General features: G+C 35.5%; 1 protein-coding gene across 2 annotated transcripts; it reads left to right on the forward strand.

Moving 5' to 3' along the window:
- Positions 1-607: 607 nt before the first annotated feature.
- On the forward strand, positions 608-26872 carry LOC137950971 (uncharacterized). Of its 2 annotated transcripts, none has more exons than XM_068797601.1 (25): positions 608-828; positions 1676-1890; positions 11264-11481; positions 13381-13486; positions 13582-13683; positions 13823-13882; positions 14377-14455; positions 14630-14777; positions 15318-15441; positions 15681-15861; positions 16030-16058; positions 16216-16364; positions 22792-22894; positions 22991-23086; positions 23184-23239; positions 23425-23548; positions 23774-23836; positions 24047-24106; positions 24249-24410; positions 24538-24611; positions 24693-24810; positions 24937-25073; positions 25174-25254; positions 25357-25462; positions 26551-26872. In XM_068797601.1, the coding sequence occupies exons 2-25, from the start codon at positions 1717-1719 to the stop codon at positions 26620-26622; spliced, it is 2622 nt and encodes an 873-aa protein (XP_068653702.1). In that variant the 5' UTR covers positions 608-828; positions 1676-1716; the 3' UTR covers positions 26623-26872. The 2 variants fall into 2 exon arrangements, with proteins under 2 accessions (XP_068653702.1, XP_068653703.1); XM_068797602.1 differs by having other exon boundaries at positions 24693-24786.
- The last annotated feature ends 360 nt before the right edge of the window (positions 26873-27232 follow it).

Below are 27232 nucleotides of genomic sequence, written 5' to 3' on the forward strand. Positions count from 1 at the left end.
GATTTGTAACGTTAAAATATATCTTATGTTATTAAAAAATTATTTATTTATTATATTTTTTTTCTGTTATTTTTTACTTTTATTTTTTTATTTATTTTATAATTTATTCTAGTCACGCTTAATTATTGTATTAATTTATAATAATTATAATTATTAAGTAATATAATATAATTTGTTTTATTAATTAGTTTATTTATATATTTTAATACTACACGTTAAAGTACTTATAAGTGTAGTAATTATATTTATTTTGGTTAATTATATATTTAATATATATTTTATTTAAATATATTATAAAAAATTACTAATTCTCTTATTTATATCCTCGTGTCCACCGACCCACGAGGATGGGAAACGGGTAAGTCGTCCGAGTGTTACGTATTGGGACACGTAGTTCTGGTCGAGTCGCGGCCAGAAAACAGTAGGGCGTTCCTGTCTTCCAGAAAGAGACGTGGATGCTATCCCTCCATACAATCTCGCAGATTAGTGGTAAAGTTTTTCCGACAATTGGTGCGGTAAGTTTCTACGAATTGCCTCTTTCCTCTACCCGTCTATCCGTCTATGTCACTCGTCAGTCGTTACCTTCTGGAAGAGATTTTTCTTTTCATCTGCTCCGTTCATCTTTGCGTCACTCATGTGTGTTCTCCAAAGGCGTCAAAACCTTTTTTGAGCGGCCGAAAATACGACAACGCGTTCCGTAATCTTTCGTTTACCTTGATCTGTGGCGCTGCCGCGGATTTAGACGGAGGCGAATCGAGCAGCATTACCTGGTTTTTGCCGTGCGGATCGAGCGGCATTAAGCTCAAAGCAATCTGCTTGCACTTTCAGGTAAACGAGATCAGGTTTATTAATTCAGCACTGTATAATGATTTGAAAATGAGACCTGCATTCATGGTTTCTAGTTCTATACGGAAGACACTGTCCGAACAGATATTACCTTAGTGAAGATTTTCTCCGAAATTTGATGCGTATGAGGCTCTCGTAGACTTTCCTGTTGTTTTTCTAGGCTTTTTTTTTTTTTTTTTTTTTCTGGCTTCTTCTTCCGTGTTACAATGCTCTCTCAAGTCTAGATTCTTTGCTTGAAGCATCGTTGCTTGCAGAAACTCCTCCAGAGGATAAGAATTTGTATTTCCAGGAGCTAGATTTCAGAAGTAGTCGAAACAGTAACAGATTCAATCAGTTTTCTGAGGAGCAAATGTAACTTTTATTTTTATTTTTTTTATCATCCATTGCGTGAACTTGATGGCTTAATCATTCCGCCATTGCTTCTTTCTGTTTCCATTTTATGAATTCCTATTCCAGCAACGATACCATAACAAAACTTAGTAGTGGAAGAAGAAGAGGCTATCCTTTTTGCCGAAACATCCCTCCATCCATTCCGTACACATTATTCTTCTTTTGAAACTTGGAAGCACGTGCACCAAAAGGATCATCCATGTAGCGGATGAGGAATCTTCATCTTCATCACCGCTGCCGTGAAAAGCAGACCTGTCACGCACACACACTGTCCCTTGCAAGACCAAGTTGGCATTATCTGATTGTCTTCTCTTAATCACAGTAACTTTTTTACGATTTGAAAGTGACGACAACAAGTCTGTAAATAAAGAACAGGAAGGAAAACGCCTAAAAGATAAAAAACACGTGTTCTTCATTACTGTTTGCTTTTGTTCCCCAGGGAAAGCGGGCGAGGGAGGCGAAAGAAGCTTGATCAGAAATATGAGGATCGCTGTTATTGGAGCCGGGATCAGCGGTTTGGTTTCAGCTTATGTTCTCGCCAAGGAAGGGGTAAATGTGGTGCTTTACGAGAAGGAGGATTACCTGGGCGGCCACGCCAAGACTGTCACCGTCGATGGCATCGATTTGGATCTTGGATTTATGGTCTTCAACCGGGTCAGTATTTACTATTTTCTCCTATACATCTGCATTTTGATTTCTTTGACTAGTCAGTTAACTTCAGTAATTCATTCCTGTCGAGGTTGACTGGAATCTTTATGGGATATAGATTGGCTTGATTTTTAACTGGGTGGGGCCTCACAACGGCTTAATGGACAGAGGTAGGGCAAGCTCAGTTTCGCTTGTCATTTTCTTGTAGTTAAATCGCTGCAGGAGCCTCCACTTCCGGGCCCATCATGAGTTGTCGTTGACTCTTCGTAGTAGCCGATAGCGGACTGACGTGAACCTCACCGTCCTTCATTGTCTGGGTTTTGCCCTCGACAAACCACACTTAATCTCGACCCATTCTTCCTAGGCAACCTAAAAGCCCAAAACAAAAAAAGAAAAAAAAAGCTGGAAATCTCAAATCTGACTCGTCCAATCACTGTCTGCTGCACCCGTTCACGTGCATCGTTTTGGTGAAATCTGTTCCCCATCCTGAACCCAATGAGTTCTTGTCCCCTCTTGACCCCAAAATCTGAAATCCAACCTGAGTTTTTGGGTTGGATTTGGTTCGCTGTGAAATCCGACTCCATGTATACCCCTAATTCTCAATAAGATAGGACAGTTTTCAGTCTATGGGTTTCCAATTAGAAGCAAAAATAAAAATTAAAAATTAAAAATTTTAATTCATTTTATTTGCTTGAGATTGATAAAAGCATATTATGTTGAATACTAAAAAATAAAAACATTTTAGAGATACACCTATTGTATAATGACAGGGCATCAAATCTGTTTGGATTCAGGGAAAACTTAGTCTAGGAGTATGAGTTGTTTAGGATATTGGGATATTCAACATACCTCGTATCAGTTGATACAGGCTAAAATAGAGGGTGTATGGGCTGTTATGTACAAAATACTAGATAGTATTGATGGTCGCCACATGTTTGTAAAGAAGAATTAGAAATAAGTAACACCTAACAATTTATCATAAAGAGGAACTAGAGTTATATAGCAGGTGTATAGGTTGTTATTCACGTCCCAGATTTTGGCACACCAAATATTATTAATGGTAAGATATGATCACCATTGGTTTGTAAAGGAGTAGAAATAAGTAACACCTAACAGTTTATCATAAAGGAGAACTAGAGTCACTAGAGGAGAATAATAGTTTATTTTATTAGTTATAATTTATGTTCTATTCATTATAATTTTTAATCTTAATCATAACTTAATTTAGATTAATTATAATTTATTAGTAATAGTAATAAATTTTTTCAAGTTAATTATAATTGATTTATTTGATATGATAATTAATTTTAAATTATTATTATGATTATATATAATTTATTTATACTTAAATATTATTTATTTGAATTATATTTAATTTATTTATAATTAACTAAAAAATTAATTATATTAGTTATTATTTATCACTATTACTAATAAATATATTAAATAGATTACAAAAAATAAAAATAAAACATAAAATGAGTTTTCCAGCTGATCTTATTAATGGATCCGCTTACATGCAATTTGTTAGCCATCTCTTATGAAGCTCAGATCTAGAGATATTTTTTGGTAGAATCTGGTTGTTATTTCATTTTAGAGTACCACTTTGAGAGAAAATAGAAAAAAACAGCACATAAAATATATTTTACCTAGACAAACTTTATGGAGCGATCGATGGTGATGAAATGAAAGGCACAATGCTCGAAATTGAGCCAGAAGCCTACGACTAAAGCTTCATCGCCAGAGGTTGCACGGTTTGAGCAAAAGACCAATGACTGCCCTTCAGAATTTTTACCTACCGTCTCCGATGTACCGGATGTATCGGAGATTGGTCAACGTGTGTGGGCTGTTCTTAGCGATGTTACAGATCCACCCCCCCGCCCCCCGCCCTTGTGGGGGCGTATCGTGTAATACTAAGGTAAAAGACCGAGACAGGAGACCTCTCGGCAATGCTAACTCGGGTCCAGTCCTAACTTTTTCCAGCTATTGCCACTAGCGGATATGTCGTACTTGCTAAACTAAATTACTTTTAGGCGATAGGGGAGTCTGATTAGGCGATAGGGGAGTCTGAACAGCCAAATATCTTATCTGAAAATGAATGGGACCCACAAGGAATTCAAATATAATAGATATCTGCCTACAATTCTATCAATTCATTATTGGTATTTAAATGGTTGGCCCATGCCGGACCTGCATCCTTGGCGTTTCCTTTGGGCAGTTCTTTTGTGTATTAGAAATCTATTCTCTCCGAAGAGGGTTTAGTAGATTATGAAATGGCAAATAGGTATATGAGTTCTTTTTAGTAAGGTTGATTTCTTTTTCAGTTACATTGAATTAATAATACTGCATTTTTTAAATGTCCTATAGCTCACATGATCTCTTAACATATATTTCTTACTATTATACATAGTAACAAATATACAATGCAAATGCCTTTGCTATAATGAACAATGATGATTTCTAAGTATTGTGCAATAATTTTAGAAAGGATAGACTTAGGTAAATATGGATTTCAAAGTGAAAGTGCAAATTTACGTCGCTCTTGAGCAATATACATGTTAAACATATGGATAGGTCATGTATGGATAGGTCACTACAAAAACACAAATGTAGACTCTAATTTCGATTTCAAAATATAAGGGTGCTTAAGAGTACATGGTTTTGAAGGCCTTCGGAATTGAGAGTCTAGTTGTTGTTGTTTGTGTCAAATAAAAATTTAATAACAGAGTTGTTGACATTCAAAAATTGAACTAAAAGAACATTTCATCCACTATAAAAAATTTGATGAAAATTTAGTTAAAAAATTAAAAAATACTTAAAATTTTCTCTTTGAATCATTAAACATATGGATAGGTCACTTAAATGTTTTAGAGACCTATCTTGACTAGGTCAAACTTCAAACAATTCATTCACAACTTTTTGGGATACAATATTCAAATAATACTTTTTGTTTGTATATTATTATTCAGCAACATGCTTCTAGTTTGTAATGTGTTTAAACAATTCTCTTTATTCGAATATTTCATCTTCAAGTGGAGCTTTTTATTTGGAAATTTGTTTGAGCAAACTCCTTTATTTGAACAATTTTTCTCTTTGAGTCTTTGGTTATTGAGCTTAGTTCTAAAAACTTCTTTTCTACGATCTTTTGCTTTTGAGCTTTGCTCAATCAATATATTTTGGTTTATAATTTCCTATGTGATGGGACTTTTGCATTTGACATCTTGTTCAAATAGTTTATTGAGCAAACATTTTCAAGCATGCTTTTTATGCACGGAGTTTGATCAAACAAATACATTTGTTTGATCAGTGAATGTAGCATATACTTTTACACTTAAGATCAATTGTTCAATTTTTTTTAAGACACAATTAGTTTTGAATAATTTTTTTTACACCAAAACTATATGAATGAAGATCTTGAGACGAATACTACCTCACCTTGTAGTCTATTACCCTATAGGGGCAAACTCTCCTTATCATTAATAGTGACAAGTAAGCCAACAAGCAATTTTAAAAAAGCAAAAACATGATGATAATATACATTTAGGATATGTTGTCCTAGGAAGAAAATTAATTCTCATCATTCTTATCAACTTATCTCGTTGTTGGCCCTAAAGATTCCCATGAAGTTTGGATGATAGCAAACACTTGATAATTAATTGTAAAATTTACTTAGCCATCTTAAATAGAACAAGCGTCATAAAGAAATATAGTACATGATCCATTGGATTGTCTAAGCATGTGATCGACCAATCTGGCCAAAAGGCTAGGTAGGATGACAAGAGAATAACGAAGTTGGTTTGACCACCAAGCATTTGGACAATAAACTAGGAAAAAAAAGGCATTATTGTTGTCCATTATCAAGGTGCCTGATTGGCCCAAAACTACATAGGAAAAAAGAGACTGGTATTGCTGCCCATCATCATTCACAGAGGTCAAGGCACTTTCCTAAAGGGTAGACAGATTCTGGATTTCACAATGGCTGCACACGAGCTTATGGATCATTTCAGGCGTAATCAGGACCCAAAAATCGCCCTAAAGCTTAATCTTGAAAAAGCTTTTGATTGAGTAAATTGGATCTTGCTTGATGAAATAATGGAAAAAATGGGATTTTGTGAAAGATGGTGATTTTGGATTCGGAATTGTGTGGGTTGAGCATCATATTCTCTTCTACTCAATGGCTCGGTATGTGGATACTTTAAAGGAATCAGGGGTATTCGACAAGGGGACCCTCTTTCCCCTCTCCTATTCAACATAGTAGCAGAATTCCTGTCCGCTATGTTCTATTCAGCGGTCGACCTTGGATGGCTACCTCCAACAAGTCCGCATTGGGCTTTTGATATTCCGATTCTTCAGTACGCGGACAATACTATTATTTTTGGAGTCGAAGATATGCACAGTGTTAGGAGGATAAATGGCAGTATTGGGTCTTTTTGAAATAGCAATTGGGCAGAAAGTTAATTAGGGAAAAACATCTCTCATAGGATTTAATGTGGACCAGGAGAACCTTGCAGAGATGGCAAGTTCATTTGGTTGCTCTACTACTGCACTACCTGCAAAATATCTTGTTCTCCCTCTCTTTCATGGGCGAATTTCTTAGAACTTATGGAACCCGATGGTGGAAAAAATTGAAGCTCGGTTAGCAACTTGGAAGGGGCGGCTCCTCAGCAAAGCAGGTAGATTGATACTCCTCAAGTCATGTATTACTGGCATCCCAAATTATGCGCTATCCTTTATGCCCTGCCTGTCATCGGTATGCAAAACCATGAATAAATTGAAAAGAAGATTCATTTGGAGAGGTTCGAGTGATTCCTTTAAATATCACCTGGTTATATGGGATGAAGTTTGTTTGCCTAAGAAATTAGGTGGACTTGGGATTCGAAAATCAAAAGAACTGAACAAAGCCTTGTTTCTTAAGTGGATATGGAAGTTTAACACAAATTCATCAAACCTTTGGAAGGATATGGTTCGTACCAAGTTGGGTTGGAATTCTTTATGGTGGATGTCAGGGGGAAATCGGAGAAGGCTATCATCAATTTGGAGATATCTTCATTTACTTCTTCCAGATTTCTCCTCAGCTTGTAGATTCTTTGTGGGTAACGGCAGGTCTCTTAAATTTTGGGACGATTGGTGGACAAGACAGGAACCATTGAGAAACTCTTTTACCAGTCTTTTTCTTATCTCCACTCAAAGGGAGATAGCAGTGGTAGATGCTTTCGAGGGAGGTGTTTTGAGTCTCCATCCCAGAAGGGGTCTTTCCGATGTAGAAGCAATGGAAGCAAGCTGTTTACTGGATTCTTTGAACCATGTCAGGATGAGGCCTTCTAATGCTGACAAGCTCATATGGTGGCCTGACAAAAGCGGCAAATTCTCAGTTGCATCTGCATACATACACATTAATGGTTGGGACTCAACGCATAGTGAGCTTGATATTTACTTTGTGTGGCGTCTTTGTTGCCCTCCAAAGTAAAATCCTTCATGTGGAGTGCTTGCCAAAATAAGATCCTTACAACGGATGTGCTTCGAAGAAGGGGTCACCCCTCAATAGACTTGCTATGTCCTCTTTGTAACATTGAAGATGAATCCGCCAGCCATACCCTGTTATTATGCCCGTATTCTTGGAAGGTTTGGTCCTCTATCTTTTGAAATTTCTATTTGCAAATATGTATCTCTGCAGATCTGTTCAGTTTTAGCAAGTCAATCTATGGTTATCCCCTTCCTGGGCTCGGTAAAATGATGCTATCGGCATGTGTCAGTTTTGTGCCATGGGGGATTTGGAATGAACGGAATAGGAGGCGGTTCGAGGCTAAATTTGAATCTGAGAAAAATGTAGCGGACAAAGTGATGGGCCAAATATCCACCTGGCTCTTGACAAAAAAACCTTTTTGTTCTTTCAAGGGCACTTCTATTCGTGAAAACTGGAGCAATCTAGCAAGGATGCATTCGGGGACCAAGATTCAAGTTATGAAAGAGTGGGCGCCCCCAAAGGTTGGATACTTAAAATTGAATTTTGATGGCTCTTCTCTCGGTAATCCGGGGATCGCAGGTTTTGGAGGTGTGATTTTAGACTCATTTGGCAATTAGTGGTTTTCTTATGCGGGTCCATTAGGCATCTCTGACTCAACGTCTGCAGAGCTTCATGGTCTTCTCAACGGGCTCCGGATTTTCAAAGATAAATGTAGTGGCCCAATTCACATTGAAGGGGATTCCAAGGTAGTCATTGGATGGGGCTGTGGCACTTCATTTCCGCCATGGAGGCATTGGGAAATTTTCCAGGAGATTTTAGAGATTGCCTCATTATTTTCTTGTATTTGGTCTCACACTCCGAGATCTGTAAATTCTGCAACAGATGTGCTTGCCAAACAGGGAGCATCTCTTCAACATCTTGTTGTTATGGATCTACTCCCTATCTCTTTGTAATTTTTCTTTTGTTTTTAATGGATTACATCTTTATAAAAAAAAAAAAAAAAGAGACTGGCATTGCTAAAGGCCATTTGATTAGCTCACATCCATTTGAGTGACTAAGAGAGAGAAAAATCATTGTTGATGATCGGTGCCATCAATGTCTAACTAGCCTGCTTCAACTGAGGATAAAAGAAAAAAAAATGAAAAATATCGAGTGTTAAAGAAGGTCATCCAATCAGACATATGTTGTCTTACCATACTTAAGAAAGAAAAGGTATTGTAAATACTTGTTTGCCCACCAACTGGTAGATCGAAGAAATAATAGGATGCAACTTAGGAAGGACATATGATTGATCGTTAAGTGATTGATCGACTTATTTGAAAATTTCAGCTTGTGAAATTTCAAAGATTTTATTTAACTACCATAGATTACTAAAGTTCATATGTGACCTGCCATTATTATTAGTAACTCAAATAATGGATTTAACCCTTTTCTGAGAGTTATTATTGCATTTGATTTGACCAATTTTTGTTAAATGACTAAATATCATTTTCTGGGAGAAATGATTCTCCAATAGCTAGTTTTTAGACTATTTTGCTTGTTTTTTTAAACAATTTAGCACCCTACATTGTTTATTAAGTGCACTAAAGTGAAAAATAAAAGTTTCCTCTACATTTTCAGTGCTTTGTGATTTTCAAATCATTTCAAAAGTTCTAAGACAAAGAAGTATTTCAAAAGAGCTGCACGTGATTATGAAAGTGTGCATTTGGTGTTTTTCATTTTGAACATGAGTGAGCTGCACTACTTAGGATTGAGTGTACTTTTATGTACTTTGTTATTGTAATAACTACCTAAATAAGAGGCTTTGAGTTTAACTGTAAAATATGTAATCTTCTTGTGTTATAAACTAATCTAGATTTCAACATCATTTAAAAAAAAAAACTAATCTAGACTTAGATAAATAGATTCATAGTTGCTATAGAGAAATCCCTTTAAGGATTTCTCTATTTTGTACCTAATTGTCACTTATTATAAGTTCTAAGTGTCAGGTTGGTGTTGTAATTTGGACCTTTTAGGTTTTTGTACTACTACTGGAGATGTTGTTAGCTTACTGATTAGTGGATTTAACTGTGCGGTACAAAAAACTTAGGACTGGACATATCAACCTGATTTTAGGTTATGAGCCTCTATATATTTGTATTATTTATTATAGTAATTTCCAATTACATGCATTGATTGTTTTAGTGAGCTTAGAATTTGAAAGTAGCCATTTAAATTTCATAAGCCTAATTACTTGTTCTTTATGTTTTTTCCTTATAGAACCTAACACTTGTAAGCATTCTCACTACATTGTCCATTGTATGCACAACTAAAAAAATCATGTTTCCTTCTTGAGACTGATTATGTTGACAATGCATGTCACTTAATGGTAACGAGTGACATAAATTTTGAGCATTTAAGGTGAGCAAGTCTGTTGTTGGTAAATTGTTAAAAGTATTGTAAAGACTACTAAAGTGTTTTACCTATCCTTCTTGTAGTGAATTGTTAAAAGTATTGTAAAGACTACTAAAGTGTTTTACCTATCCTTCTTGTAGTGGCCATTTGTTAGAGAGTTAACGAAAGAACCCCTTAGGTCACCTAGTAGTTCAATGCCCCAAGGCTACTATCCAAGCTTATCTTCAACGATGGCAAGAAAAACCATACACATGATTCTAAAGGATGTGGAAATAATAAGAGGACATTACAAATTAATAGCCATTAGAACATTCAACACGAGACAATCTATAAAGTCCTTCTTGTCTAAGATGCATAGGGAGAAAATAGGTCCATGACACAAGGCTACTCATTGCACTTGTCAATCTTCAACAAATATAGTTATTCAATCTTGATCCCGTTTCAAAATCATCAATGTGCAACTGTTATTTGATTGACATACTAAGTTAGTGAGGTGTTTGTTGACAACCATCCTACAGAGTTTGAGGGACATACTATGATGCCACACATGAGTTGATGGCTTAACTATCATGACTAAATTCTTTTGGGTGGCTAGTGTATTTAAAATTATATTTTTCTCAAATTTTATGAAAAATATACATTTTAGAATAAATATGTTTAGAATATAGAATGTTATAGTAGTGTAAATAATTGAATTTATTAAATAAATTGTTTAATTATAAAATACTATAAGTAATATATTAATATTCTTATTATATAATTATATATAACATAATAATAAATGACTCAAAAAATAGTAGAATCATTTAATATTTATATGAAATAATTGTTAGCAATTGTTTATAAAAGGCAAGTTAAGATAACAAAAAATATCACAAGAATTTATTAGTTTCAAGTAGAGATTTTTGAATATAATTTAATTAGACATTATAATATAAAATGACATAAAGTTAAATAATATAGTATAATTTTAATTTAAAATAGTAATTTACGTAAAATAAGTTGGTTCTATTCTTTAATAGAAAATATTATAAATATTATTTAACTAACATTAATTTTTTTAATATAATACTATTAATATTTACCAAGTTTAATTATATAATAATTTGATTAAAATTAGTTTACAATAGAAAATTAAGTGTATATTACACAAAGTATCGTAATATTTAGCACACAATTGTTTGTTGTTTTTAAACAGTTTTAAGTTGATATTTATATTTATTATATGAATATTTATTATATGAATATTTATTTGTTTACACTTATATATGATATGTCATAAAATTTTAATTTATATAAATATTATTAGAGTTGATTGTTAGGGAAAGAGGCAAGGAGGGGATGATTTTCTATATCCTCCCTCGTGGCCTCTACTAGACTGAGGAGGGAGGTGGTTTGAAGTTGTAGGTGAATATTAGGCTCGTTTTGAATTTCATTCATAATACTACATGGGAATGTTGCTTATTTAGTAGGAAATTTATTATCAAATAATAAAGAGCAAAAGAATCTCAAAATGCACAGGTCACGTATCCGAACATGATGGATTTCTTCGAAAGCTTGGGGGTGGAGATGGAACTATCAGACATGTCGTTTTCTGTAAGTTTGGACAACGGGAAGGGTTGTGAGTGGGGAAGCCGAAACGGTCTTTCTGGTCTCTTTGCTCAGAAGAAAAACACATTCAACCCTTACTTTTGGGAAATGATAAGAGAAGTTATCAAGTTCAAAGCAGATGTTCTCCGGTGAGTCTTCCATTTCAATTTGGAATTTATATGCTACTACAACTATTGAACATGCATTAGTTTGGGTTTTTCCTATTGGTTTTCAAAGATGCTTTCATGGTACTAGGGTTGGAATTGCACACACTTTTTAAACTAGTTACTTATGGTCATTATATAGACTATGATTATTTTAATTATATACAACGTGGTTTTTGTAATCCATTCGAAAGATTTAACTTAAGCCAATTTCTATAAGAATCAAATAACAATGATATCACAAGGCTATATTCAGAATTACGATATCAATTAATTTGCTATGGGAGGTTAGACAGATAGGACTATGTTAGTTTTGTTTAAAATTGAAAAAAAGGCACGATCTATTCATTAATTTTTAAATATTTGCAATTATTTTATCTCAAAGCAGATTATGTTAGTTTTGTTTAAAATTTGGTGAAAAAAGTGGAAAACTTAGATTACTGTATTTACTATTTAATTCTAAATCTATCACAAATCACAATTAATGCCATATTCAGAATTATCTAAAATTTCTATTAAATTTTCTGGCTGTGACCCTGTTTTGGGTTACCGACGGCCTAGGAGCTCTGTGACGGTGGCTGCAATGGAAGTCTGAAACTCTCAACTTCCAACGGCGTCAATCTGTATTTTGATCGAATGGCGAGTCAATCTTTTCCGTCCGAGAAGAGCCTGAGATTGTCAGTTTGTTGCTTCTCTCCGATTTCACCAGAGAACTTACGCCGTTTACGGGAACCATGGTTAACTTTCGTGCCTATCATTCAAAATAAAGAGAGTGGCTTGATTATGGATAACCCCGATCCTCCTCGCTCAGGAAACCTAGACAACGGACCCATTGAGGACCAAAGATTATTGGTAGTTCCAAAAAGTAGGTTATATTACTCTCGTTGTCAAATTTGACACAGGAAAAACAAAACAAAATGGTAAGCTCCAAGGCGTAAGATGTCCTGTTTCCATTCATGTATCCTACCGATTACTTATCATCTAGTACTGGGTAGCTGTTCTATCTCCCTTTCCTTCCCCCACTTTAATTAGTTCCGTAGTGATGGTTTTGAATTGATATTCTGTTGCCTTATTTGTTTGAGCCCAACTCTTTATAGATTTTCGAACAAAGTTGGGCTAATTTCGAAATCCCAAAGCTGATACTGAATGCTTTTTCTATTTGAAACTTCTCACCTAAATTAGTGAAAGAAAAACATTTTGATATGCAATACAAATTGTTATTGATGGTCAGGGCCGAGTTTGGTCCATTTGACACTCTCCGTTAGTTTTTTCACGTCTTCTCAACGATATGAAACACTCAGCCAAGCTAGACTCGTAAAGATGTCTTTGGTATTATATTTGCTCAAAATCCATGTTGCTACCCTTCTCTAAAATCTGTCTATGAGAAAAACCACCAAGTTCAGCTCATGTTAGATATTGAATCTGAATTTTGCTCAAAATCCATGTTGCTATCCTTCTCTAAAATCTGTCTATGAGAAAAACCACCAAGTTCAGCTCATGTTAGTTATTGAATCTGAATTACATCACCATAATTTTGGAGTTTTTACTACAGTACTGTTTTTGCAGATCAATTCATAAATATTCATGATATCTTATCTCGTGGTAAAATGTCCTTTGAAACACTTGCAATACAGTTGCTTGTTATCACACTAGGAGGGGACTTTCTAAAAAAAAAAAAGACTAGGAGGGAACTTTCTAAAAAACAAAACTAGGAGCAGGAATTGCAAGGGGGGTTTCATTTAAATCAGGGAAGTCTTGCTTTGGAATATGCGGACATGTTTTCATCTGCATGTTGTATTTTGGCACCTTTCGGCAAAGTGCATCACTTTGCTGGATTGCATCTCTTTTAGTGTTTCAAATGTAAATTTCTTCAGCTCCTCGTAGGTATCTTGAAGAACTTCAGAATAACCCAGATTTGGATCGTAATGAAACCCTGGGCAGTTTCATCAAGAAGCATGCTTATTCTCAATTGTTTCAAGAGGCTTATCTGGTGAGATTCCATAAATCTTTTTTAACAGTGAAAACTCAATGCATATTGTTTTATTTCTGCCTGTGTTGTGTTATTTTTGTAATGAAATTCTGCAGATTCCAATTTGTGGTTCGATATGGTCATGTCCTTCAGAACGAGTAATGGATTTTTCAGCTTTTTCTGTGCTTTCTTTTTGCCGTAATCATCACCTTCTTCAGGTAGAGTTTTTACCACCTATAATTTTATTTTCTTTTTGTTATGTTTGTGACTGGCAGCTTTCCTACTCAAGTATTTGGAAACTCTTCAAAGTTACACTGCAACTAATTTGTCTTACTGTCATTCAATTCTGCTCTTCAGCTTTTTGGTCGCCCACAATGGCTCACAGTTAAAGGACGATCCCATACTTATGTTACTAAGGTGACTTCTTGTCTGAAAGAATCAAATTGTTGGAAGATGCCACTTTTTGGAATGTAAACGAATCTTTTTCTCATGCTATTATGATGACCCATCACCTTGATTTGGTGACATAATATTTTACAATCATGAGCAATGATTGACATGGGTAAATGCCTGATCAGCATGTCAGTTGTGTTAAAAGGTGGACACTGTGCTTTTTTTAGAAGAATATTACATAAGAGTGCTATGAGAACCTTTTTACACATTCTGCATGACTTGTGCACAATTTCTGGCCATTGATCGATAAATTTCCCGCTTAAATGTGCTACAGATGTAAACTAACCTTCCTAGCCACACAAGAAGCAATTTTGTGCGATTGTTTCTCTGTCAATTTGTTTCACATCCAACGAAATGGTTAAAATTGTAGGATCAGGGACTTGTTTTATTGTAACTTACCATATTTTATCTAAATCACCTGATTTATTAATGTCTTTTAATGATTTTGTAACTAACAGGTCAGGCATGCGCTGGAGAGCAGATATTGTCAGATACGAACAAGCTGTGAGGTTGACTCTGTTTCAACAGCCAATGGAAGTAAGCCTTCAAGAAAAGAGTTAGGGCATCCAAATTTTAATAAAATGATTTGCTATAGATTTGGTCCGTCATGCAAAGTTATAGAGATATTGTTGCCTACTAATTGCATCTTAGATCAAGTTCTTCTGGTGCTTATTTGTTGAGGCTTCAGCTGTTACTAGTTCCTTGTGCCAGGTTGTTGCATATCAGTTGTAAATGGTAATCAAGAGACGTTCGATGGATGTATCATTGCTACTCACGCACCAGATGCCTTGAGAGCATTAGGAGAAAAAGCAACTAGTGAAGAAATGAGAATACTTGGTGCATTTCAATATGTCTACAGGTAACTTTTCTTCAGCATATCTTGAGAGTTTTATATCCTCCTAACAAGATAGTTTGCAGAGTGCATACCCTGTCTCACAGGTGTAAATATTTTTTAGCATCAACTCTTGTGTCTTTTATGTAAGATTACTCTTGTTAATGTGAGGAAATAGAACAGGGAGAGAGGAAGAAGAAGAGAGAAAGGATGAAGAGAAGAAGAAGAGGAGACTTGATGCAGAAAGAAGATTCTGGTTAGGGGTTGAGTTTGACCTCTGGCCTCTCTTATAAACTCTAGTTAAGAAAGAGATAGAAGTAGAGAAAATAATCTCAGCAGAGGGGAAACATTAAACATTAAAGTATTGAACTACCCTTGATGTAAAAACACAAAATTGCCCTTAGGACGCTTGTATCTCTGCAGTTACTTAATACCTTGACATATGTCATTGTGCTGTTTTTCAAGGTTATTTTATTTATTTGTGTACAATGAGACAACAAGAGTAATCCAAATACCTTTTTATGCCGTAAATTTCTCATTAAAATCTTAATAATTCTATATTGGCAGTGATGTTTTCCTTCACCGTGATAAAAATTTGATGCCCCAGAACCCATCTGCATGGAGTGCCTGGAATTTTCTTGGAACCATGGGTAACAAAGTATGCCTCACATATTGGCTCAATGTCCTTCAGGTTGGTAACATGTTCTTTCTTTGCATGATCTGGTGTTAATTCTCGGAGGTAAATCCTTCCATATATTCATCCTGGGCAATGATAAAATTTTAATAAATATACTTGCAGATAAAGCCTAAATGAATGCAGTTCTAAGTGTTGATCTTAACTATAACATTGAACTTAAAAATCTACCTTAAGATCATGAAAATTGCTTGCTGAATCTGCTTGTTTATTAAACAGTTATTTTAAACTTGCAGAATATCGATGACACTGGGCTTCCTTTTCTTGCGACTCTGAACCCACTTCATCAGCCTCAAAATATTTTGTTCAAGTGGTCAACAAGCCATCCTGTTCCATCAATTGCAGCCTCAAAAGCGTTGCTTGAGCTTGATGGCATTCAAGGAACGAGAGGAATCTGGTATTGTGGTGCATACCAAGGTCAGAATATGATTTATTTACTGGAATGTTCATAGTGTGGTTTGCAGTAGTAAATGCCTTGAGTTCTACAGACAGCAGGATAAAAATGAGTGTGCAGTTAGGTTTGTTGACCACTTAGGTTATAATTATTTCAGGTTTTCTCAACTATTTAATACATCCTCTTTGCAGGGTATGGTTTCCATGAAGATGGCTTAAAGGTGACCATGACTCTTGCTTATGAAAACTAAACAATCATTTGAAACGGTGGCTTGCCTACATTTCCCCTTTAATGTCCTTTTCTTGCTACCTTTAATGCTCCTGAACAATTTGTAGTATCATCTTTACAAACTATATTTTGCACTTTCATCGTTTCAGGCTGGCTTGGCTGCCGCAAATGGTGTACTTGGAAAAGCCTGCAATCTACTGAGCAATAGAAAACATATGGTACCTACTATGGTCGAAGCTGGAGCACGACTTATTGTCACTAGGTTCCTTGACCGTTACATCTCCACCGGTTGTGTTACGTGAGTTGACATCCTAGTGGTGACAAGACACACATTATAATGCCTTGCTGATTTTCTCTGAAGTTTTTTCCATTCATTAATCATTTTAACTTATTTCAGCTTATACATTATATATAATCATTTTTGGAACTACTACACCCTTCGCTAGTAACATTGAGGCTATGGAAAGAAGATCCTATGGTGGACCTCCATGGAATTTAAATACCATCTGGTCAATTGGATGGTGTTATCAAACCAGAACAGTTAGGTGGTCTTGGCATTAAGTGAATCAAAATTATGAACTCTACACTCTTCACAAAAATGGTTGTCACCCCTTGTGTGTCCTGTCTTGGGAAAACCACTTGAAAGTTGAGATACTTTTTTTAGATTGGGTTTTCCATCCGTGTTGGAAATGGCGACCTTACTTCCTTCTGCAATAATACTTGGCTAGGGGAAGATTGCTTTGCTTGGGCTTTCCTAGTGCCAAGAGACTTGTATGTTTTTGCTAAGAATTTGTCACACCAAGAAAACCAATAACTGATCTTGAAATCTAAACCTTAGGAGAACTTTCTCAAATGGGGAATCCGCTGAGGCTGTAAAACTTCTTTCGCTTCTCAAATCGAAGTACATTAGGAGTTGGGGGTTGGACATCATTGTATGGAATTCGGACCCCTCGGGAGCCTATGTGGTTGCTAATCAATACTCATTTCTCTGTGACAACAATCTTGGCAAAAGTAACCTTCGTCCTTTGGTGTGCCACGAATGGCAAAATCCTCACCATTGACCAACTATCTAAGAGGAGATCTTTGGAAGATCAACTTGCACTTTGCTCCAATCAGTTTGTATCTGTAAACCAGCTTTTTCATTGGCCAACCACTCAGCAAATTTGGACAGCCTTCTGTCTTAAATTTGGCCTTTCAGTTTTATCCCCCCTCCTCTTCCTCTCTCTCTCTCTCTTGTGATCCTATGCCATGTGACAAAATAAACAAAACACTTTGGAGCCTCACTATTGTTCTAGTCCGGTGGAACATTTGGGACTGGAAAAAGAGAAAAAAAGATAGAATACGAACCTAAACTACTAGAGATGATAGATCACAAAAGGATCACATTATTTCTGTGGGTTGACCAAGTCAACTGACAAAACCTGCTTTGATACCATGTTGAATTTCTGGAAAAGAGAAAAAATTCACTAATTTTTTGTAATCAGAGTACATGAGCCTCTATTTATAATAGAGGAAAAAAGTAGAATACAATTACAATTAAACTATCCTGAACCCAGTTACACCCAAAGTTTAACACTAACAGATAATTCCTAGAACAATTGAACAATTGAACATAAATAGAAGATTAACATAAGTAAAACACCTTTAAACTGAGATTCTTCTGTGAGACATCCTTATATAATAATTCTGGCTTTGTAAGAATTCTTGTTGTGAGAGTTATGAGAGATTCTTCTATACCTGCTCTTTAACAAAAGATGAAGTAAAAAGACTAAAATACCCTTGATACTTTTTTTCAACAACTAGATTTCAAGTTGTTTTTTCAAATAAGGGATACAACACAAAGCAGTTCGACTCAAATATGATTTCGCAATACAACAAGTAATGATCTAAATAGTAATCAAGTTTAGTCTAACTTCACCCATTAAATAATTATAAGCTCAATAATGCTTGGATTTTTGGAAACAGCCCCCCGAATATTCACCACCATATAAGACCACCCTTTAAATGTTCCAACAAATGAATATGTTAGAATAATATGATTTGAAAGTATTAGAGCACAAATTTCGCAAGAAAGATGCTAAGTAAAACATATATCAAAATATGAGCTAAAAAATACTTAGCTCTTTTGCAGATTGCTTTTCAAAAACTTAAATCCAATCTCCAAATATGTTTTCAAAGTGTAAGAGCGATTTGGAATGGTTATGGTAGTGTCAGGAGTCACGAGTCACGAGAGATGTTGTTAGGGGTGAAGCCATCTTAAATTGATCTGTTCTTGATATTCAGATATAGAACTGTTGAGCTAGGAAAGGCATCATTTGTCTATTTTTAAAACTTGGTGAAATCTTGACTAAAAATCATGATAAGATGTTTAATATTTTCATTATGAACTACTAATCGCATAAATAGGTTATTTTATAGATTTTGAAGACCTATCTTGGCCTAATTGAAGCCTTCAGTCTCGTTCCACAACTCTTCTGGTACATGTTGTTCAGATGGCTACAAACTTCTCTTTTGGGAGTTCAGATTCTGTCTTGGTTGTTCAGATGAATCGTCGAATGGATACTTCTGCTCAGTTGGATGATATTTGTTCAAACGGTTCTCTTATTTCAACTCTTTGTTTATGTCTGTTCGACCACCCATTCACATGGACAGTTTGGATGAACATATTGACCATTTCCAGTAGTTGCTCTCCATTCCACTTAGTCCATCACTTAGTCCATTTGTTCCAATCATTTACTTAGTCATTTGTCCCAGACATGCACAGGTGTGGGGATCAATCTACCATTCACTTTTTGTGATGGGAAATGGGGTATATTGCAAATGGCTGCCCACATATCTAGACTCTTAAGAGTGAACGAAACTTTCATTCTATATTTCCAATATTAATATTTGGTCTCATCAGACATTGGAGGGGCAAAGTGGTCATGGCCCTCCAAAAATGTGATGCTCTCATATGCTGCTTTATCTAAACTCTCCTAAGGTAATAGGGGTAAGGTAGTATTGATCTAATTCTTCACTTAGAGTAAATTGCTCTGAGATTACTTGTTAGGTCCGGTGAGGAACAAACCATTGAGAGGAGGAGGTTTGTTCACTTTGTTGCTGATTTTTCTATTAATCCTATGTGTGTATTCATATTTTCAAATATTTCTGTGTAATACAAAATTTACAATTCAAGTACACGCAGAAGTAAACACACAACGAACACAGGATTTATAGTGGTACACAATCCCACTTCAGATTGGTAGTCCACCCCCAAAATGTTTGTACACCTTGGAGTTCCACTATGCTTAACTCAACAACATGTACAATTAATTGCCGCTATGGCTAATTATAATATTGCTCACAAAGGGGCTTATGTCACTCAATTGATCACAACAACCAACTTACATACCTCACTCTCACATAGATTTACAGTAGCAAACTTGGTACACAACTTAAACCCACAAAGGGAATTTTCAATAACTAACTAGTAAATCCTGCCTACTCGTACACAAATATTTACAATAGAACCTCACTAGGCATACCAGGCCTAGATCTAAGAATGAAATGTTTAGCATTGCCTGCCTACACAAGGACTTAAGGCATAACAACAGTAGCAAGGCTTCACAGACTTTCTTTCTTAGCCACACAAGCTTTTCTCAAACAACTTGAGATGAGGACGGTCTTATGTTGCTAAGACTTGACCCAAATTGCAAAGGGTACTTGTTTACACCTCTTAATTGGTGGATTTAAATATTCAAGCACAAATAGATAGGTACACTAATCCTAAGTACCTAATCAATGTAATAGCAGCTCAATAGTCATTGAATGACCAGAATTCAAAAGTAAGCTTGATAAAATAGTATTGATTTTTCGAATAGGGGGCAACATACAAAGGAGCTTGACTCAAACATGATTTAACAATACAAGTTCATAAGTAATGATCTAAACAGCAGGTCAAATATGCTAGAATAATATGATTTCAAAGTATAAAGCACAAATTCTAGCAAGAAGATGCTAAGTAAGCAAAGTTTTCAAAACATGACCCTATAATTACTTAGTTCTTTGGTAACTTACTTTTCGGAAACTAAAATCCAATCTCCAAATATGATTTCATCGTAGTGCTTTGGAGTGGTCATGACAGCCTTAGGAGTCGAGAGAGATGTTGTTTAGGGTGAAGTCATTTTAAATAAACCAGTTCTCAACGTTAAAAAATTGAACAATTGAGTTGGTAAATTGACCTTTTGTCCGTTTGTGAAACTTTGTGAAATCTCAACTAAAAATCACAATGAAATGTTTACTATTTTCATGATGATCTACTAATCATATAGATAGGTCATTCACAAATTTTGCAGACCGATCTACGCCAAATTGAACCCTTCAATCTCGTTTTGCAACTCTTTTAAAAAACACCATTCAGACAGTTGCAGACCGGTTGGATGGTCTTCATTAGGCGTCTTTCTTCTCTTCTGGAAGTTTGGCTTTTTGTCTTGGTTGTTCGGACGGATCATAAATTGGACACTTTTGGTGCCTATTCTTTTTCATCTTTGATCAGATGGTCTTGGTCTTGTCGGCCGACCTTCATAAATTGTTTTTTTCTCGTCTTTAGCTCGGTCAGTCACCTAGGCAAACGAGTACTTCTAGTACTTTTTCCCTTTCATGTTCAGTCAAATGGGGGTAGTTCACTTGAACTGCTTACTTTGCAAGGCCTTAGTTTCTTCTTGTCTTCTTCTTGTCTTCATTGGGCTGGCCTTTCAGTTGACTAGGTGGACAGTCTGCTATAGAGAGTTTTCTTTCTCTTCTTAGTTTGATGGCGGGCTCTTCTTCGTCCGGTTTAATGGACTTATATCTTGTTGAGTTGAACATTCGTTGGGGTCGATCAGATGGTTTCCTAGACGATTGCTTGCAAAGATTTTTCTCCCTTGTTTGGTTGATCAATGTTGTGAGGTTGATCTAATGGTGCTCTTTCGGGCATGAGCCACTTGCCCTTTTTATATGGGCTGTTTGAATGGTCTTTTTGGCAATCAAATAGGAATGTTGCTAGAAATTTCTCTGGGGGCTTTTGAGTTGCATTGCATACTTAAGGCATATCATTAACAACATAAGTTTTTGTTATCCTCAAAATTGTCTTCATGGGGATCTTGTGACCTATGGTAGGTGTAACCAAGGCTGGTCAGACTTGAGCCCGACCTCCTTTTCTTCTCTCTTTCTATATATATACATGGAAACGAGGAATATGGACCTAAGTCCATATAAGTTATGTGAAACCATTATTTGATTGAATCATAAAATTTGAATTGAATGACTTATAGCTTAACTTATTCTTATTCTTATTTATTAGCCCCTGCATTCTTGATCGATGTTAATTTGAGTTTTTTTTCTTATTTTTATCATTTTTAATGATAAAGTGAAGATAATGACATCGTTGTAAATATAATAAGTGACATTCTTGTAAATTAATATCACCTTTTTAAAGAAGAAAAAGTTGGGTGCAGCTATGGTTGGTCCAACCTTCCTTCCCTATATATATGCCCTTCATTTTGTGTTTATTGGTGGGGAAGAAAAACTCACTTCAAAAAAAAAAAAAATTCACAATACTATTTCAGAAAAACAAAGAAGTTCATCGTTCTATAGTTGTACATGTGCTCCAGTTATTTGAGAGTCGAAGTTAGTGTGTGTTGGAGAACAATTTCACATTAGTTGGGGTTTGGAAAAATCCTGAACTTCTTGGTTGGGAAGAGGCATCCTAACTTTGACTAGGAACTAACTCAACTTTATTTAGTAGCAGAGCCAACCTAAACCTATGTTTGTGTGGCCCCATGTATGTAAGTTCTCCATGTCTTGAGCTGGATTGTTTGTTTAGTCCTAAACATGAGAGGGTGTGTTGGAGTGTTAAAAATTCCAGCAGTCTATATTTGTACTCGTACTCCATGTCTCAGGCTAGTTATTATAGAATGAGAGTTAGTGTGTGCGAGAGAAAATCCTACATTAATATGGGCTTGAAAAGATCCTATCCTTATTAGTTAGGAAGATGCTTCCTAACATCAGCTAGTCATTGTGGGAAGATCTGATCCCATTTAAGAGTACTCATTCTAATCTTTATGACAATTACATTATGTAGAATTTTCACACAGCTTGTACTTTTTTTTTTTAATATAATTGGTTATCATTTGTTAAGTACATAACCCAATCCAGAGAACAATCTCTGGATGAAGATAGAGACAGTAGACCTACTTTGTTGGTAATTACTTATTTACTTCACCTGTAGTTATTAGTTGGTTCTACGCCAACTTTTTTTTTGGCATGGTTAAGAAGTCGTATTTAAAAATGACTCTGGATTCTGTTGGTTTAAGGCTGAGTAATAGGACTCCTAAGTCACTAGTAATTTTGGAATGGAACCGGTCCAAAATTTAACATGGAATCAGAATTAGTTTGGTGCTTAAGCTGGTATATTTATCCGTTGTATGCTACACCGTTCATGTCACAAGCACATTTGTTTGTCTGTTCTATTAGACCTGAACACAGGACAAGGTGTTGGCATGGATAGCTATTCCATATTGAATTTTTTTTCCGAGTGTTGCTTTAAGGTTGGATAAAAGACCTCCCCAGTGGCTAGTCATTTTGGGTTCAAATTGGGCCTTAACCTTACAATTTTATTGTTAGCACTTGATACACAGTTACTGAACTGACAACCTGCCTCTTACGACTAGTATCTTTTTTCTTATGTATTTCTTTTTTATACCTAGTTTGCTGGAAGAAGGTGGTACTATCTTTACTTTTGAAGGAACCAACAAGAAAAATTGCCTGAAGTCAGTACTGAGAGTTCACGATCCCTTGTTCTACTGGAAGGTACCCATTTATAGATATTAAATTAGATTTTAAAATATCACTTGTAGGAAACCATTACCATGCAATAAGTTACCAAAGAAACTCCTTGATTAACAGGTGGCCACCCAGGCTGATCTAGGTCTTGCAGATGCATATATTAATGGTGATTTTTCATTTGTGGACGGAAAAGAAGGCCTCCTAAATTTATTCACGGTGATAATCCCACACCTTTTTTCCAGATTGTCGCAACTTCGCTTTGAGCTACTGTAGATGTTTTGCATTTTTTTGACCCTATCTGGCCTTTCTGCAGATTCTTATTGCAAACAGGGATCTGACTAGCTCTGATGCAGCACAGAGACACAGAAGGTTCAGTTTTCATGATAAAGAGTGCAATTCTTTTCTCATTATTTACCCTAACATAGTTCAAACAAGTCGATTTTGATGCTAATGAACTATTTTCTTCTAATTCTCTTGTGATTAATTACAGACCAATATTGTTCGCATTCGCCTAAAATATGAGTACTTGATGATCTGCTGCATACTTTTTTCAGGGGTTGGTGGACACCAATGTTTCTAACAGCTGCAGTAGCATCTGCCAAATACTTCTATCGGCACCTTTCCAGGCAAAACACTCTTACACAAGCTCGCCGAAACATCTCTCGTCATTATGATCTGGTTTGTATATAAATTATAATGTAAAGCTAGTTTTGTGTCAACGTTTCATTGATTGGAGATAGCAATTTCAACCTTTCTTCTCAAGTTCTCAAGCTAAGAAACTATTACATTTTTACACTTTTTGCTATTATTTTATGATATCCAATGTGTACTGTAGTTTGGTTTTGTCAATCTGGTATTTATCCAGCAAGTAATATTTCTGATACAGTTACTGTTCTATTACAGAGTAATGACCTCTTTTCGTTGTTCTTGGATGAAACAATGACGTATTCATGTGCAATATTTAAGGTTCGTATGACTTCTTGCAGACAAATTCTGACTCATTTTTCCATACCTCTTTGGCAATTATAAGTGTGCTGATGAGGAGTAAATGTATAAACTTGTTCATTTATTTCTGTAGCATGTGACACGTTAGGTTTGCTGGATCTTTATCCTATTTGTAAAATCTTTTAATAAAAAGTGCTGAATATGTTTTCCTGTTTGTAAAATCTTATACAGAATGAGACAGAAGAACTAAAGGTTGCACAGCTGCGAAAAATTTCTCTCCTCATTGAAAAGGTGAGGCCAAACATCAAGTAGCTTGTTGATGGTTTTGACCAGGATAAAAAAAACATCAAGTAGCTTTTTGATGGTTTTGACCAGGATCCAGGATTTATCTACTTTGTAGATACGCTTATTATGCTTATTAAAATATTTATAGGCTAGAATTGAGAGAAAGCATGATGTACTTGAGATTGGCTGTGGTTGGGGGAGCCTGGCCATTGAAGTTGTGAAACAAACAGGATGCAAATACACGGGCATCACTCTGTCTGAAGAGCAACTCAAGTATGCTGAGAGAAAAGCAAAAGAAGCCGGTCTTGAGGTTTGCTATATTTTAGATTATCCTTGTTCACATGTTTGCCTCTTTAATTTAATTCTTCTGGTTTGGGTAAATGTAGTACTTAAAATGAGTTTCATTTACTCTTAACATAAATGATTTGTATTGAAAGGATCGCATAAAGTTCTTTTTGTGTGACTATCGTCAACTACCCATTAGTCACAAGTTCGATAAAATTATATCTTGGTAAGCTCATCCTCTTTTGAACTTTTATCAGCTTCTGATTATGTAGTTAATTAGCTGAGATTGCAAGTATTTTTCCTACAGTGAAATGCTTGAAGGCGTTGGTCATGAATTCATGGAAGAATTCTTTGAATGTTGTGAATCAGTTCTAGCTAAAGATGGCCTCCTTATCCTACAGGTTATAAAGCTGAAATTAGTTATGGTACTCTTATGGTTCTAAAATCATATACGAATGACCATTTTTACCTGTTGGATGACTTCAGGTAATTTTACTGCCCAGAATTTATGTGTGTTCTTTTTAGTGACTGATCCCTGATTTCCGTTTCAGTTTATTTCAATACCAGAAGAACGATATGATGAGTATAGGAGAAGCTCAGACTTTATAAAAGAATATATTTTCCCTGGAGGATGTCTTCCCTCTTTAAATAGAGTCACTTCAGCCATGGCAGCTGCTTCTAGACTCTGGTAAAACATCATTGTTTTTACTGTTATTGACGTTTTGCCTCTCTCTCTCTCTCTCCCCATTGGAGAACACTCTCAAGCTCTAAATACTCGTGGAATGTAGTGTCGAACATCTGGAAAACATTGGCATTCATTACTACCAAACTTTGCTATATTGGCGTGATAATTTTATGACAAAGCGGAGGTAAGGGTTGTTGACCTTAGTCAATTAATTCACATATGAGTCTACTTTAGTGAGTTTAAAATTTTCTCGATCTGACATAAACCATAACTGTTTGCTTTTTAGAAAAGTTATTGACCTGGGTTTTGATGAAAAGTTCATACGCACCTGGGAGTACTATTTTATTTATTGTGCAGCTGGTTTCAAATCAAGGACACTTGGTAATTATCAGGTATTAGTCTGGACTTGCATCAACCTCACTTAGGAATATATGCTTGTAGAAGTATTTCAAAATGAGAAGCCTATAGAAGCTAAAAGATTTTAGAGTGCATTGTGATATGATGGCAAATTTTTTAATTTGTCTTCACGAACCAATCATCATTATCTGTACCAAGGTATAGTGACCAGATCTCAGAACTTGACTCAGGCTCAATGAAATCTGGGTGGGGTCACCTGAGTTGGTAGCTTTTCCCAAGTCAATAGGAAGGACACGGGGTGGTTTGAGAGGAACTTGAAAGAAATAGGAGGATGAGCCCCTCGCCCCTTCGCTCACTAACCCAACTCACTGCTTTCCATATCCAGTTTGACCTGTCTGAGTCACTAACCATAATCTGTACAACTAATTTTTACGTAGCTGATCCTTTAATAAGTATGCTATTGTTGTTATTTTATATGATGCCCCAAAAGATATGCAAGCTATTTAGACAAGAGATATAGTTAGGAAAATTTTCATCTAATAAAATGAAACTTCATATATAACTTTATTTGTATCAAGATTTTCTCCTTTCAAAAAAGAAAAATGTAAGCATATTTATAAGTGAGGGCATTTTGCTAATTTCGAGGCATGATGGGTGAGGAAGGATTCTGAGTTTGGGGCAGCAGGCAGGTCCCTGACCCGACATTGTTCCATCTGTAAGAAAGAGGAGGGAAAATGAGAGAAGAGGGGAAGTGTTTGGCCACCCACCTGCCAATCTTCCAATCTCCCAATCTCCTAGCAAAACTCAAACTAGTTTCTTTGAAACATAATAGAATAAATTGAGCTGTGGGAGGCTGGCATTTCCTCCAATTAATCAAGTTGTCTCCCCTTTCTCACCAAAATACTTTCCCTTTTTTCTTTTCTTTTGTCCTTACAAATCTCTTCATCACGTGAATCTCTCTTCCAAATATTAAACAAAAAATCACTTCTTCTTTTTTTCTACATTTTGTGCTCCAAAAAACTTAAAAAAGCACTTGACCCATGATCAAACTACAATCCATGATTTCTACAATTCTGTACTGCATTAAAAAACACTTTTAACTCATGGCTGTCCAATGATGCAGATTGTCTTTTCCCGGCCTGGCAACCTGGACGCATTCTGCAATCCATACCAGAGCCACCCATCAGCTCACTGAGACTTCTCTATTACCTAGCTCCAAGAACATTATTTTGTTTTCAGATTTTTTCTTATTCTTTTCACCTGAAAATCTTGAATATTGTAAAATAATGAGAAGAATTATGGAATGGGTTGTAAGCTATGCCTAGATCTCGGACAAGTGGAAATTTTATTGATAAGACCTCAATTGTAGCCCATATCTTATTACCAATAATTCCGACAACTTAAGGAGAAAAAAGAGGCATTTATCTATTACAGAGGGTGTGATTTGATTCTTTTTTTTTTTTTTTTTTTTACTTTAACCTTTTTGTATATTAGTGATTTACAGAGAAAGTGAGAGGGAGAGAGCCTCCTCTCTTGTTTGTGTTGCTATGCCAAAAGCCCTTGTTAGATTCTAGATCTCTAATGAAATTATTTTGATGATAGTAAATATTTAAGTTACTAATAATATGTATTAAAAATATCTCATAGCTAAAAAATGACAAAAAAAAATTCTGGCAATATGCTCGTTCACTTGGCTTATGATTGATTCGATATCCATATAAAAGGGAAGCAAGTGTTGGCCAAAGTGGCTTCTCAAGGGAGGGGTTGAATCGAGTTTTTAATCATTTGAACTTAAAGTGTGTGGG

This window comes from Aristolochia californica, unplaced genomic scaffold (genome assembly GCF_029961685.1).
Source record: "Aristolochia californica isolate CCGP_79_NKW_82.1479 unplaced genomic scaffold, dmAriCali1.0.hap1 SCAF_1, whole genome shotgun sequence".
Taxonomy (NCBI): domain Eukaryota; kingdom Viridiplantae; phylum Streptophyta; class Magnoliopsida; order Piperales; family Aristolochiaceae; genus Aristolochia; species Aristolochia californica.

Excerpts from the sequence above, each read along its gene's own strand:
- LOC137950971 (XM_068797601.1), top strand. The coding sequence starts at position 1,717 with ATGAGGATCGCTGTTATTGGAGCCGGGATCAGCGGTTTGGTTTCAGCT. Across the intron at positions 1,891-11,263 it reads GATTTATGGTCTTCAACCGG|GTCACGTATCCGAACATGAT; the intron begins GTCAGTATTTAC and ends CAAAATGCACAG. Across the intron at positions 16,365-22,791 it reads ATCTCCACCGGTTGTGTTAC|TTTGCTGGAAGAAGGTGGTA; the intron begins GTGAGTTGACAT and ends TTTTATACCTAG.